General features: G+C 42.8%; 1 protein-coding gene across 1 annotated transcript in view; it reads left to right on the forward strand.

Annotated features, from left to right (window-relative positions):
• Positions 1-13,973, forward strand: part of LOC121962954 (SH3 domain-binding protein 4-A-like) — a 32,733-nt gene that overhangs the window by 11,489 nt on the left and 7,271 nt on the right. Inside the window, exon 3 of the mRNA XM_042513299.1 lies at positions 765-3,112. Within this exon, the coding sequence (XP_042369233.1) occupies positions 765-3,112 (2,348 nt within the window). The remainder of the gene's footprint in view (positions 1-764; positions 3,113-13,973) is intronic.

Consider the following 13,973-nt stretch of genomic DNA (forward strand, 5'->3'; position numbering starts at 1 on the left):
TAAACCTTTGAAAGTCGGGAAAAGAATGAGCGACATGGTAAGAAATGTTCCACAATCTGCAAGAAATTAGTAGATTTAGAAAATTATTTCTAAAAAAGCTAGTCAAAATGTCTGTGGAAAATAAAGGATCATTTCTTCCTTTTGTTGCTCAATGCTAACTTCCCCTGTTTTTTTTTTGTTGTTGTTTTTTTGAAAGAAATCAAGCCAGTTTGCTCAGGTTTCCAGGGGTTAATTTAGTGCTATTCATCAACTAGATTATTCAGTCATATGTTAAATTCTTTCTCTGGCTCTTTCACTTCACTGGTTGCACTTCATTACAGCTTTGTTTACATGCTCTATATACGCTAATGAGGCTACTAAAAATAGAAAATTATGCAGTAAATTATGCAGTTCATCTGCTCATATATTTGCTTTGTGATCTGAAAAATTTGTCATTGCTTTCAGGATGATTAAAGGATTTTATTTTTAAACTTTTTCAGTCTATTTTTTATGCCTTCCAAGTGCTTCCTTTAAAGAGTGAGTGCAGTAAACTGAACCCTGTGGACTCAGATCTTTATGTCTGATCTGTACTCTTACATCATTTTTTCGACTTGCTCCTTATATCTGTGTCTGATTGTAAGATGGGTCCTGTTAACTGCAGTATTTTTAGTAATCAGCCATTGATTGATTAAGCGCACTCATCTAAATTGGCAACAACCACTTTGCAATCAAGGCTCACTAAGTTTCAAGAGATTCAGTCTGATTTTTTCTTTTTTCTTTTGCAGTGCCTTCTCCGAGTGCCTTAAGGCTGGACACTTCAGCCTCCTATGGAGCGGCGCAGGAAGTGGTCGCTATTAAGGATTATTGCCCCAGCAGCTTCACCACGCTGAAGTTCTCCAAAGGTGATCGCCTTTATGTGTTGGACACGTCAGGTGGAGAGTGGTGGTACGCCCACAACAACACGGAAATGGGCTACATCCCCGCGGCCTACGTCCAGCCGGTTAACTTCAGGAACTCTTCGCTCAGCGACAGTGGGATGATTGACAGTCTTGGAGAGGGATACGAGGATGGGTCGAAGGAGTTTGGGGGTTTGGGAGAGTGGACAGGGATGAGCCTTAAACCCTCACCGACTTACAACAACAGCCCCTTCTCTGTGAACCCTTTTATTCGTCCTTTAGATCAAAACTGCAAAGATTTAGGGGTGAGGAACTCAACGGACCTTATTCTGTTCGATGCACTGGCATCTCCGTCGTCTTGCTCGAACTTTAACACCGGTACAATCATGAGTAATGGGTTCAGCAGCTGCCACATTAACACCCCCACCAGCCCAAATCAAGAAGTTCTACCTAACCTCCACAGGGATAACCCGTTTTTCAGGAGTAAACGTTCCCATAGCCTCTCAGAGCTGTCAGTTCTGCAAGCGCAGTCGAATCCAACTTTACCCTCTTCGGGATTCTTCACAGGCCTTAAGGCTCCGTCGCCGGAGCAGTTTCAGAGCAGGGAGGACTTCAGGACTGCTTGGTTGAACCACAGAAAGCTCGCCAGGTCTTGCCATGACCTGGACTCCCTGGGACAGAGTCCTGGTTGGGGCCAGACGCAGCCAGTGGAGACCAACATCGTGTGCAGGTTGGACAGTAGCGGAGGAGTCGTCCAGCTCCCTGAAACCCAAATCAGCATCCACATCCCAGAAGGCCACGTCAGCCATGGAGACCACCAGCAGATCTCCATGAAAGCCTTACTGGACCCTCCGCTGGAGCTAAACGGCGACCACTGCTCCACCGTAAGCCCCGTGGTGGAGATCAAACTGAGCAACATGGAGACTAAGTCTTTTATCACGTTGGAGATGAAGGTTTTGGTAACAGTCAAGACGGACAGCTGTCACACTGCGGAGGTGCTTTGCGTTCGAAGTGATTGCAAAGAGGGTCCTTACACGCCCATTCCTAACGCGTACATTTACAAGGATACAGTCCAGGTGCAGCTGGATAGTCTGGAGCCGTGTATGTACGTGGCGGTTGTGGTTCAGTCGCAGTACGTCACCCAGAACACCACAGTTTGGGATCATGTGCAGAGAAAAGTCACTTTAGGCGTCTACGGACCCAAGCACATTCACCCATCCTTCAAGACTGTTGTAGCCATGTTTGGGCATGACTGCGCCCCCAAGACCTTGTTGGTAAACGAGGTGGGGCGGCAGGCTAGCTCCAGTCCACCAGTGGCCCTCCAGCTTTGGGGGAAGCACCAGTTCGCTTTAGGGTACCCTCAGGACCTCCAGGTGGGATTGTACTCCAACATGTCCAACTACCAGGTGAAGGCGAGCGAGTGTGCGGGGGTGATCCGGGGGTTTCAGGTCAAACTGGGGAAAGTGAGCAGGCTCCTGTACATGATCACGTCTCACAACCCAAACAGCATCTCAGACTTCACTCTCAGGGTCCAAGTCAAGGACGCCCTTGACTGCATCCTCACCCAGTTCTGCGTCCAAACTCCGCCGCCGCCACCAAAGAGCGGAGCGAGGATAACGGGCCAGAGGAGGTTTCTGAAAAAGAGGGAGGTGGATAAGATCGTCCTCTCGCCTCTGGCTGTCACTTCAAAATACCCAAAGTTTCAGGACCGCTGCATTACCAACTTAAAATTCGGGAAGTTGATTAAAACCGTGATCCGGCAGCATAAGAGCACGTATTTGTTGGAGTACAAAAAAGGGGATGTTATTGCTTTGCTCAGCGAGGAGAAAATCAAACTTCGAGGGCAGCTGCGGACCAAAGAGTGGTACATTGGATACTATCAGGGGAAGATCGGCCTCGTCCACGCCAAGAACGTTTTAGTTCTGGGGAAAGTCAAGCCCATTTACTGGTGTGGGCCGGATCTTACGACCACAATGCTGCTGGAGCAGATCCTGAAGCCTTGCAAATTTCTTACGTACATCTACGCAACAGTGAGGACGGTTTTAATGGAGAATGTGGGCAACTGGAGGGCGTTTGCCGACGCACTGGGGTACGGGAATTTGCCGCTGAACTATTTTTGCCGGACCGAGCTGGACAATGAGCCGGAGAAGGTGGCGTCGGTTCTGGAGAAACTCAAAGAGGAGTGTACGAACATGGACAACAAGGAGAGGAAGTCCTTCCAGAGGGAACTCATGATGGTAAGAACAATATTTTTATCCTCCTCATTGGCTTCTGTTTTGATTATGCAGTATATTTTTAATTAGTGCAGTATGAGAGGTCTTTGTTTGTCACGGTTGTGTGCATATTGAAAGGTTAAAAAAATCACCGCTTTTCACAAACTACTTAATCCTTTGAAAATTGAAAAAAATGTCCAACAAACTGCAATAAATTAGGAGAAGGAGACAAGGGAATGACCTGATCATTAGTTTTTTAAAAGTGGGAGGTTATAAGACAATTAAAAAAAATAAATAAATAAATCCAGAAAACAATTTTTTAGAACAAATGCTGTTCAAAAATATATGATAGCACAGCACATTTTTTCTTTTTCTTTTTTTAAGCAGAAATATCGCCCCTGCAATCCCCCTACATTTAAAGACATAATTAAATATTTTATAGATATAGATAAGAAAGAATATAATAATAATGAAGAAAATACACATTATATTTAAAATTATGTTACTGACAAAATTGATAGATATTTCAGATTTTTAGCACTTTTTGGGAGTCCTTTTTATTTTATTTTTTTTTTTTGTGCCTATTTTCAGGTAATTTTCTTGCAACTTTTATTTTTCTTGCACATTTTTTAAGCCATGACTTGTTAAGTAGCTTAATACCTTCTTGCTATATTTTTTTTAAGAAATTAACCCTTTGAAACCTGAGCAAATGGTTTAAAGAAAACAGTCATGACATTACCGTAACACCGCTGCAAACAGCCTATGATGCTCAAATATTATATATTACAAAGTGAGCAAGAGAAGATTTTTGTCAGCGTCCCACTGATGCATCATTAGCTAAGCTTTGTCGGCACTAAAAAGAACAAAAATGTAATTTCCTAAACAGTCAGAGTCAATCCGTGTCTGACTGATTAGTGTCCTTTTGCAGCGTTGGACCTCAGCTTGATTTCTGTAATGTAATCGGACAGTGTGACACAATCTGATTGTAAACTGGAAGGATCTGAGTCCTAACCCTCCGTCACATGATTAGTAAACAGCTCATCGTCCCGCCTGAGGTGTCTCACAGTTAGAACAGCCACATGAAAAATGGAGGAGGAGAAATAAAACCTAACATCTGCAGTTTGAACGAAAAAACAACTCCGTCACACAAACGCTCGCCGGCCTCGATGTGTTTCTCTTCCCCGACAGCACCGGCACCCCGGGGGAAGCAAAATAGTCCCGAGATATTTCCCTCGCCAGACGCCATTATTCAAAAAGTACTTTAGCAGAGTACATTTTCCAACTGCTGCTTATCCAGGCAGAGCTGATGAAGCGTGCGTACACTTTTTGTCGCAGCGACATGCTCGGCGCGGCCACCGGGGCAGCTGGGGGTAAAGTGCCTTGCTAAATGGGACTTTGACAGTAACTGCAAAGGTAACAGAGTGCTGCTGTTCATGCTTTTTAACTCTCACTGTGATCCAACTCACCTGCAACTCCCTGTTTGGCTGCACGTCATGTGACCTCCCCCTAATCTCAAGTCTAAAGGCAGCACGCTTTTATGTCTTACAGAAAGCTTTTTTCATTCTGGCGGCTTCGGCTCCTGCTGAGGCTTTTAAACTCACTGTGTGCACAAAGAGCGCCTCGGCTTTCTTATCTCTGAACCAGCCTCCATCCTTGACTCCTCCGAGCTCCGTTTTTAAAATATTTACTGGGAAATGAAACGAGCACACGCTCAGATGTCCTTCACTGAAGCCGAGCTATTTTCTTCTCAAGTTGGAGACAATTTGTCCCGCTGACCTTGATGGAAAGACTTGTCCGCAAGTGGTAGACAGATTTATAGTTTGCTGTTATTGGAATTTACCTTTGATGTGGTGTTTCCTGTCTGAAAGCAGCTACAGATTTAAAGGGTCGTCTGACAAAAAAATAATTCAATAACTTTCAAACATTCAGTCTCATGCAGCTCTGCAACCTGTTTGAATCCTGTGCAATTTCTTAGTGTTTCCAGTATTAGTATTACAATTATTTATGTATTTTTTTGCTCGGATGATTGATTTTGGCTGCTGGGTATGAGATTGCTGATGTGCAGATATCACTGTCAGGCTGCTTTTTTTACTTTTTATCAGCTTTCTCTGGAAAGTACATTGATTTTTTTAAAGCCTCGACGACGCTGATAGCGTTGCTGGAGGATCGTGTTTCCGTTTGCACGTCCATCTTGTTCTTGGGCGCAGGATTTCTTGAGAATTTTTTCAAATTTGGCACAAATGTCCAATTTGACTCAACAATGGAGTGATTCGTGTTTGGTGGTCATAGGTCAAAGGTCAAGGTCACTGTGAACTCATCCGTCTTAATCTTGTAAACACGATATCTCAAGAACAACTTGAGAAAATCTTTTAAATTTGGCACAAATATCCACTTGGACTCAAGGATGAACTGATTTTGGTGATCAAAGGTCACTGTGACCTTGCATTTGTCACATTTTCATCAACTCTTAACCTCAAAAAGGCCTTGAGGGACTTTTTTGCAAATTTGGCACAAATGTCCGCTTAGACCCAACAATGAAATGGTGGTCAAAGGTGTGACATCCCTAAAACATGTTTTTCGACGCAACTCAAGAATTTATACATTAATTATGACAAAACTTCCCACAAATGATAAAATGATAAATTAATGACATATTCAAATCAAAAGTCAACTTCACTGTGACATCGAAAAGTTCTACAGACACATTTTCTGTCCATCAGCATCATAACTCTGAGACAGAAGACAAGATATTGAATTGGTGGCTCTAATCTTGCAACTGCTGATTGTATAGATCTTCTGTGCTGCCAGGAGGAAGATGTGGTGTAAAACATCCACCTTTTGTAAGTGCACCGTGACTGTTTCACAGACGCACACCACCACAAAGCGGTAATTCCCAGGCTGTCCGAAGCTGATTTTCTCTTGGATTTTTATGTCCAGATGCATAAAAAACTTGTTTTCTGCTGAAAAAAGTCCTGCTCAGTTTAATGCTGCACTACACCAGTTGTAAACCACTCCAGAATCTAAGTGTGTGTGTTTATGTGTGTGTGTCCCCTGCGACATTTCCCAGAAAGCAGTAAATTGTCGCCAGGCTGCAGGAACAAGGTCCAGTGAGTTACACAGGCTTGAATTATTAAATCTTCTCCTCAAAAGAGAAAAAAAAAAAAACGCTCTTATATAATTGTTGCTCAATAAAAGATTCCTACTTTGGGAACCTCTAGCTTCAAAATCCTCGAAAGACGGCATTCGTGCTTTTAATAACGAGGCTTTTATCCAGGGAAAAAAAAAAAAAACGGAAATCTGTGAAGTGTTCCAAGTAAAGTGTTTAATTCAAGCATCATGGAGGAAAAATTGCAGTTAAACTACAAAAACCGCTACAGTGTCTCAAATTGACTACAAAATGCAGAGATGCAAAACTACAACGAAGAGACTTAAAGTGACCACAAAGAGACACAAAACACACTGAGAGATGCACAATGAGTCCAAAAAGATGCAAAAAATTACCAAAAAGAGGCAGAACAACTATAAATTGCTGTGAGTCTTGCCCCTGTGTAGGAGAGGTGGTGGGGCCCTCTGCATGTCTGCGCCCAGGGGCCCATTGTCTCATGATCCGCCCGTGTAAATGCAGATTAGCTAATTAGAAAGACGTGTAAGGAAAGGTTGGGATGAAATAATGTCACCTCAAGGGGACGAGTGGACGGTCGATTGGGAATCAATGAAGATTATAAGGTGTCGTGGTGAGAAACTCAGTGAGAGTGAAGGTGGAGTCAGCGTGTCGATGGGGACGCTTCATTGTCCCCTCTGTGGTTTCTGTAATGGGAGAGGACACAGAACAAATGGGTTTATTGGGAGGGACGTGGGAACTGATACAAGTGGAAAAGAAAGCGTTTGGACACACCTGTGTACTGTTAGCAGTAAGAGCAAGGTGTGGCCTTCAACTAAATTCCCAAAATCCTGAACAACTTTGTTTTTTTTTTAGTACAAAAACAATACTAACATATGAATAAAATAGTCTTGGAGGCAAATATGGTACACCATAAAATAAAAGGCAAATGAAAAACCAAGACGACAGCACCCATAAATAAAATAAAATAAAATAAAATAAATGAATAAATGAAATGAAATAAATAAAATGATAAAATAAAATAATATAATAAAGCAGTGGTGAAAAACAGATGTTGCTATAGTCATTACAATGTACAGAAATGTTAAAGATTGTAAAGCATGTATGTATAGACTGTAAAACAGACCCGACCACACTCACGTTCTTTGGTTTTATTGGTCTTTATCAACATTTTGTTGCAAAATGTCCATGAAGCTCCCACATGTATTTTCTAAAACTGACAGCTATTCTTTCTTAGTATATGTTAGTTTTTTAAAACAACGCATGTTGATAAATCCTTAATATGTTGCTTTAAAGGTAGTTTGCTCACATCTTTCTGTCCTGTAACTATTGCTCTCTGAGTGTGTATGAGACACAAGTTTATTTGCACACGAACCTGAACTTGTTTGAAATCCAGTGTTTAGTTTAGGCTACAAAACATTCAGCACCTAAAAACTTAAATTCAGCATCTAAGCATTATCAGCTGATGAAAAATATTCCCTGTTCCTGACAGCCCGACTTTCTAAAGGGCATCCTGCGCCTGCAGCACGTCCAAACACCTTATTGTTTTCTCTGTAGCTCATTCAGTGGCAGAATTGAAGTGACACTTAAGGATATGCCACAGTGTTGTTTCTTAGTGTCGCTGTGCCCCGGAGCTTCAGAAAAGTAGTTAAAATAATCCCTCAACACGACCTTTTCACAGCAGAGGTCATCGCAGGCCAGAGCTATAACAGGGAGAGAGCAAAGAGAATAAAAATAGTTCCCTCAACTATTATTGTGAGCACGCAGAGCCGATGCGGTGCTTTCTATAGGCGACGCAGGAAGCCACAGGGGGCCACAGCGTGACCGTCAGGAAATGAAAGGGCGAAGACACCTGCGACGATGTACAGACGATGAAAGACGATGAGATTTGAAAGTTTGCACGTATTCTTTTATTGTCCGTCAGGTGTGCGCCTGCAGGGGATCGTGCACTCGGTTGTGTGTGTGTGTGTATGTGTGACCGTCTGTCTGTCTGCAGCTAATAGGCAAACTACTGGACCAATCAGCCTCATATTTTGTTTGCAAATGTACGATTGTTTACTCCAGAGCCTTTTGTGTTTGCTGTGATTCACTATTCCTGAAAAAAAAGGTTTTATTGACTATGTTATACCTTCATTTACCACTGACTCTTAAATCATCTTAACCGACAGGTAGCGGCTGGAAGGAAATTGGCTAAATACAAGAAAACCTACCATCCGTCACGAGACACGTTTTGGCCTTTTTCAGGGACTCAAAGCTCAAAAGTTAACAAAAAAAAGGAAACTAGAGAAACTTTGGTCTCACTCTGAACTGATTGGGAGAGAGTAATTATACAAATCATACATTTCAAAAACAGCATAGAGGAGGATAAAATTTACGCTGACACACTTACTTCATGCCGCATACGTTCAGTGAAGACAACAAAACCATTAAACCGGACAAAGATCAGAGCAGGGTGGAAACGTTGTCCTTATGTTGGACTCGAGCATCTTCAGATAAATTCCAGCCCGTTTTCATTTCGAACTTGTAAAATAACGCCGTTTTGTTGGTGCTTTTGGCGTAAGAGCGTGACCCCGAATGGCACCTTTCGGGTGCACATGAAACGCTGCCGGACGGATAAATTTCACATAAACATAATAAACAAACGCAATACGAAATGTTCTGCAAATGTCCAGAAAAGACATTTATACAGACATCATACAGATGTCTTTTCTGGACATTTTCAGGAAATGTTGTATCACATTTGTAGAAGGCATCTTCTGTTACGTTTGTGGGATTATTACGTTAAATACTGCAGATTTGTAATACATTTGTGGTTTATTATGTTTGTGAAGATTACAAACCCTGATAAAAAAAAAGCTGCAGTTTAATTTAATTTGTTTCCTACATTTGTACCTCCTGGACTGCCTTTTCTGTCCACCACATGTGACAACCTGATTTTTGCAAAAATATTCTCTTTACAAGCAAAGCTTCAGTGTTGTTTGTGTCTTTAGTCTCCAGCACAATCGCACATGAGCTGAGCAGCAGGAGCATTTTCAGTTGTGTCGTTTAAAGAATCCAGATTCTGGTTTCTGCAAAAGTCAGACGTGAAAAAGAGGAGCAGACAGACGTTTCAGCTCTAACCCTGCTGGCTTTAATTGGACAGTGTGACACGTCCAAAAATGAAAGTGTTGCCTCAGAACGAACCCTCACGGTCCGTCCTCGGGGTTCAGAGCGGCTCATCACGCCCCTCCCCCTCTCCGGCCGACAGGTGTTCTCGTGTGAAATGTGAGCAGCCATTGATCAGGACGGAGCTGGAGGCCTACGGGGGCATCCGACACCGCCCCGGCAGATCCTTTCACGCCGCGGCTCGGGTTACAAAAGGCTGAGGACAAACGAGAGAGCCGGCCCTTGTGCTTGTCAGCGGAGGAGAGCGGCTGAAAGTGTTGTTTAATAATAGATACCTGCAGAGAGGCGGGGCAAAGGCTTCTGCAGGGGACGTAATCAATCCCCCGCCTGTAGACTCCCGTCTGAAGCCGAGGTCCGAGGTCCGAAAAGTCAACACCAAAATAGACTTCTTTACAAACATACGGCCGCCTCGATCTGCAGTAAAAATCCGTATGGAAGTCAGACCGTTCAGACCTGGATGACTTTCAGACGCCATTTTTAACCCTTATTTAACCCTTTGAATCATGAGCACAGTGGTTTGATTTCTCTCAAAAACACCACGGAGAAAAAGGCAGAGAGCAGTTAGGAGAGAAATCTGCAAATCACAAAAAAGGTAGATTTAGGTTTGTTTTTCTTTTTTGAAGTATACAATATATATCAGCTAAATTATTGTTTTTCAAGTCATTTCCTTGTCTTCAGTGATTTATTTACTTCAATTTATGTCCCCATCTTCATATTAGTTTGAGGGATTTTTTGGGTGATTTTTCAGACAGTTTTCTTGAACTTTTCATTAGTTTCTTGCTAATTTTTGGGCCTTTTTTTAAGTTGCTCATTGCCTTTTTCCCGTGTGTGAAAGAAATCAAGCCAGTTTGCTCAGGTTTCAGAGGGTTAAGTGATGAACCGGATTATTCAGACGTGAGTTTATTAGACCACAAACTCGACGTGAGTGTGAGAAACACGAGCTCCTCGTGAGCAGAGCAGGACGTTTGTTTGGTAAAGTTCAGATAGTTTCAGTAAAAGTACCTTGAAAACGCTTGAAATCACCTTCCAAAACTGTCCTGGTGGGACATTTCAATCAAACTGTAGCAGCTAGAAACCAAAGTCAGGAGCTTCACGTGTCTTTAGACGAGTCGCGTTTGTGTTTTTGCCTCATGTGACAAACCTGAAAGAGAAAGCTGTTGTTTTGTGGCTCTCTGTAATTCAAGAAAGACAACGATCAGCCTACGAGGAAATGTCGTCATACTGCATTTCTGGAAACCACAGACGTGATGTATTTTAGGGGTGCAGGATAATGTTGGCACGTCATCTGTATCTGCAGATATTTAAATGAAATGTCGGCTTTTGTCTTTTGGTTTGATCACTTTGGTCCTTAAAATAACGTCTCAGCTGTCAACATATTAAAAGTCCTTTTCAGGAGTTTTGGGACTGAAAAAACTGCATTTTGTGGTTTCGGTCTATTCGGTGATTTTGAGGCGAATTCAGTTACATTTTCTGGCACTTTATAACAAAACTGATCAAAAAAAGCCCTTCAGAGAAACCTGATCTCTGCTCCCTCGTCCTGCTGCTCCGCCGTTTCGTTTATCTTCTCTTTCTCTCTTTTCTCTCTCTGCCTGTTTTATTCTCCTCCTTCCTCTCCCTCTTTCTCTTTCCTACCTGTCAGTGTTATCATCTGCCCTGCTCCCCCGTCCTCCCCCGTCCTCCCCCGTTGAAGCTTTTTGGAAGTGCAGCTCATTTAGCTGACAGCCGCCCGGTCAGCTGTCAGCGCCGTCTGTCCGTCTGCCGCGGGGCTTCCTGCAGGTCGCCGCTATCTCATATTTTTCAGACACTTTGGTCTCTCACGCAGCAGACTGTTTTCTATTTTTAGAGCAGAATCATGTTGTTAGTTAATAACGTGGAAATATTGACGAAAACGAAAGGCAGCTGGAGCCAGAAAGAAAATATTGGCTTTTTACATCTTTGCAGACCATGAAAATGTTACGTTTGACATTTCATACATATCAAGTCAGTGTTTGTAAAATGACATATTATGACGGACTCTGTCATCGGGAGGTGGAGGGGACGACGGACGGCGTGACATCACGACAAGACGCCTGCCAAGCTGCGGACAAACAACAACGCCTGATTATTATTAAGCCACGCTGCATTTTTAGTGACGATTCTGCCACCAGAAATTGGGGATCTTAGCCAGCTGTTGCTTTTCAGTAATTGGCCACGTCTGGGGCTGAAAAATGAAGCCAACAGGCCAAAAACTGCACTTCCTCTAAAGGTCACTGAGGCTGGCTCCAAAATCGAGTCAGTCCCAGAAGACCCCCATGTTTACGGCCTGGTCCAAAAAAACGGTTCTGGTCTCTTCGTTTATTTTCAACCTTGTGATGAGTGATTGATGATAGCTGATGTTTTTATAACTCACCTGTTAACATTTCACAAAGGCTTAAAATGATGCGTAATTACGGGCGCAGGTGCTTTGAGTGACGGACTGTCTGCAGATAGTGTCCTCAGCTCCTCGTCTTCCACAGCTCAGTGCTTTCCCCGAAATATTCAGGCCCCAAAAACCAAAGTGACAGCAGCCTAAATGAAGTCAAGGCTTCAAAAAAGGCGTTTTCCAGAGTGCCGCCAGAAGCTTGTGGGTTTTTTTATTTCGTTTGTTTGTTTGTTTGTGAGCCATTGCTGCATTTCTAGCAGAAATTGTGCCTAAAATAAGACCACCGCAAAACACTGTTCAAGACCAGCAAACAGCAACACGAGTCATTTTTGAGGAGCATCAGTGTTTCCGGTGGCAGTTGTGCCTTAATATGCAGATTACTGCTGACGTCTGTTTAAGGCCAACAAAAACACACCATTGACGATGAGCCGATACGGCATTCACAGCTGCGATTCTGCGATTCTGCCACCAAAGCAGCTGTTTTTTTAGCGATCAAGTGTTGTATTTTCAGTAACGCTGTTCCCACCAAAAGCAGGTATTTTTCAGTAAGCTATTGCTGTGTTTTATGTGGCAAAGTGCCACCAAACAATGGGTGTTTTTAGCAGGTTGTCTCTTCAGAAATTTCCCCACATAATCCTTTTTTTGGCGAGCTCTCCTGCACGTCGGTGGCATTTGTGCCACCAGAATCAAAACGTGATCTTTTCCTCACCATGTTGTGAGAGTAACAGTGAGTTTTGTGCCTAAACGTTTCCACGTTAACCACAGGTTGCTGGAACAGTAAAACTAAAAAAGTAACGTTTTTTTCTATCTGACACATAATGTAAAAATGCTACGGATCTGTGGTTTGCACAGATGTAGGATGCCAAAGTGTATTCTGGCGAGTGTGACCTCTGGCGAAGTCTCCCTGAATAAACTGAGACTGAAATGAACATGGAAATGTCTCCAGCTGGAACCCTAAAGCCAGACGCTGACCTTTGGCCTCCATCTGCTGCAGTCTGAGCGTGCAGCATGTGTCTCACAGTGAGACGTCTTTTTTAGCCCAAACAAAATTCAGATTTAGAGTTTTTTTTTCTCCTTGATGGGACGTAAAAAACTCTTACTTGAAGGTAAATGACTTGCCTAACCTCTTTTATTTTGAAGCACAAACTCCTTCCTGCCGTGTCTCCTCTTTAATCCTTTCCGGTTTTAAACGGCACATCTCACGTACCGAAGCCCGATCTGCACGTGAACACATCGTGCTCTTTTCCAGACAGCGGCCTTGAACCCTGACGTGTGTGTGTGTGAGTGTGTGTTTGGTCTATATTTAGACTTGTGTGAAGCCTGAATCATGACAATAGAAGGCCAAAGTGCTGGTTGGACAGGAGCTGGAGAGCGACAGAGACAGACAGAGAGACGAGGAGGACGGTGTCCGTTTCAAACTCAGATAATTGGTCATCTCCGCTCGGTTTGTGCAGAGTGACCCGCGCGCCGTAGGTTATCGGGTTATTTCAGTTCATCACGGAGCCGCAGCTCATAAGAGAGACGGTAGAAGATAAAGGAGGGAGAGAAGAAGTAAAATGAGGTGTAAAAATAGATGATTCTAATAAATGGAGATGACATGACCTTGGGATTATGAGGCTCATCCCGTCTTTTCTTTTAAGAGCGAGTTAAATCTAAAACGTGTTTCCGCCAGCGCTCGCTGCGACCTTCAAAGGAGCCAGCGCTCATCTGACTATACTGTAGTGTTAATACTACAGTAAAAAACTACTGTTATGGTTTTTACTGCAGTAAAAGTACCTATATCATCATCTAAAAATGCTCCAGTACACCTGAAAGTGGACGCGTAACCTCCTGCGACTCTGCATCCTCATATGATGCAACTTTTCGTGTGCTACGTTCAGGCGCCGTTCACGAGTATTTAAAACTTCAAGGTGCAAAATATGAGAAAAAAAGCAACTTGGCCAGAAATGTTCCAAGAATGAAATTAGTAGATTTAGAAAATTATTTTTTTTTAAAACCTTAGGAAAAACTATATTTACAATTATCATAATTATGTTACAAAATATTTTTAGCACTTTTCCTTGGTATTTTTTTTTTTTTTTCTTTTTAAAAAAATCGTCTTAGCCTTTCATACCGTCAGGTAATGAAAAACAAACAAATTATGGAAACTATCGTTTTATCGGTATCGGTATGTGTACACACTGTCGTGTCATTGTTTG

The sequence above is a fragment of the Plectropomus leopardus genome, chromosome 24 (genome assembly GCF_008729295.1).
Source record: "Plectropomus leopardus isolate mb chromosome 24, YSFRI_Pleo_2.0, whole genome shotgun sequence".
In the NCBI taxonomy this organism is placed as follows: Eukaryota; Metazoa; Chordata; class Actinopteri; order Perciformes; family Serranidae; genus Plectropomus; species Plectropomus leopardus.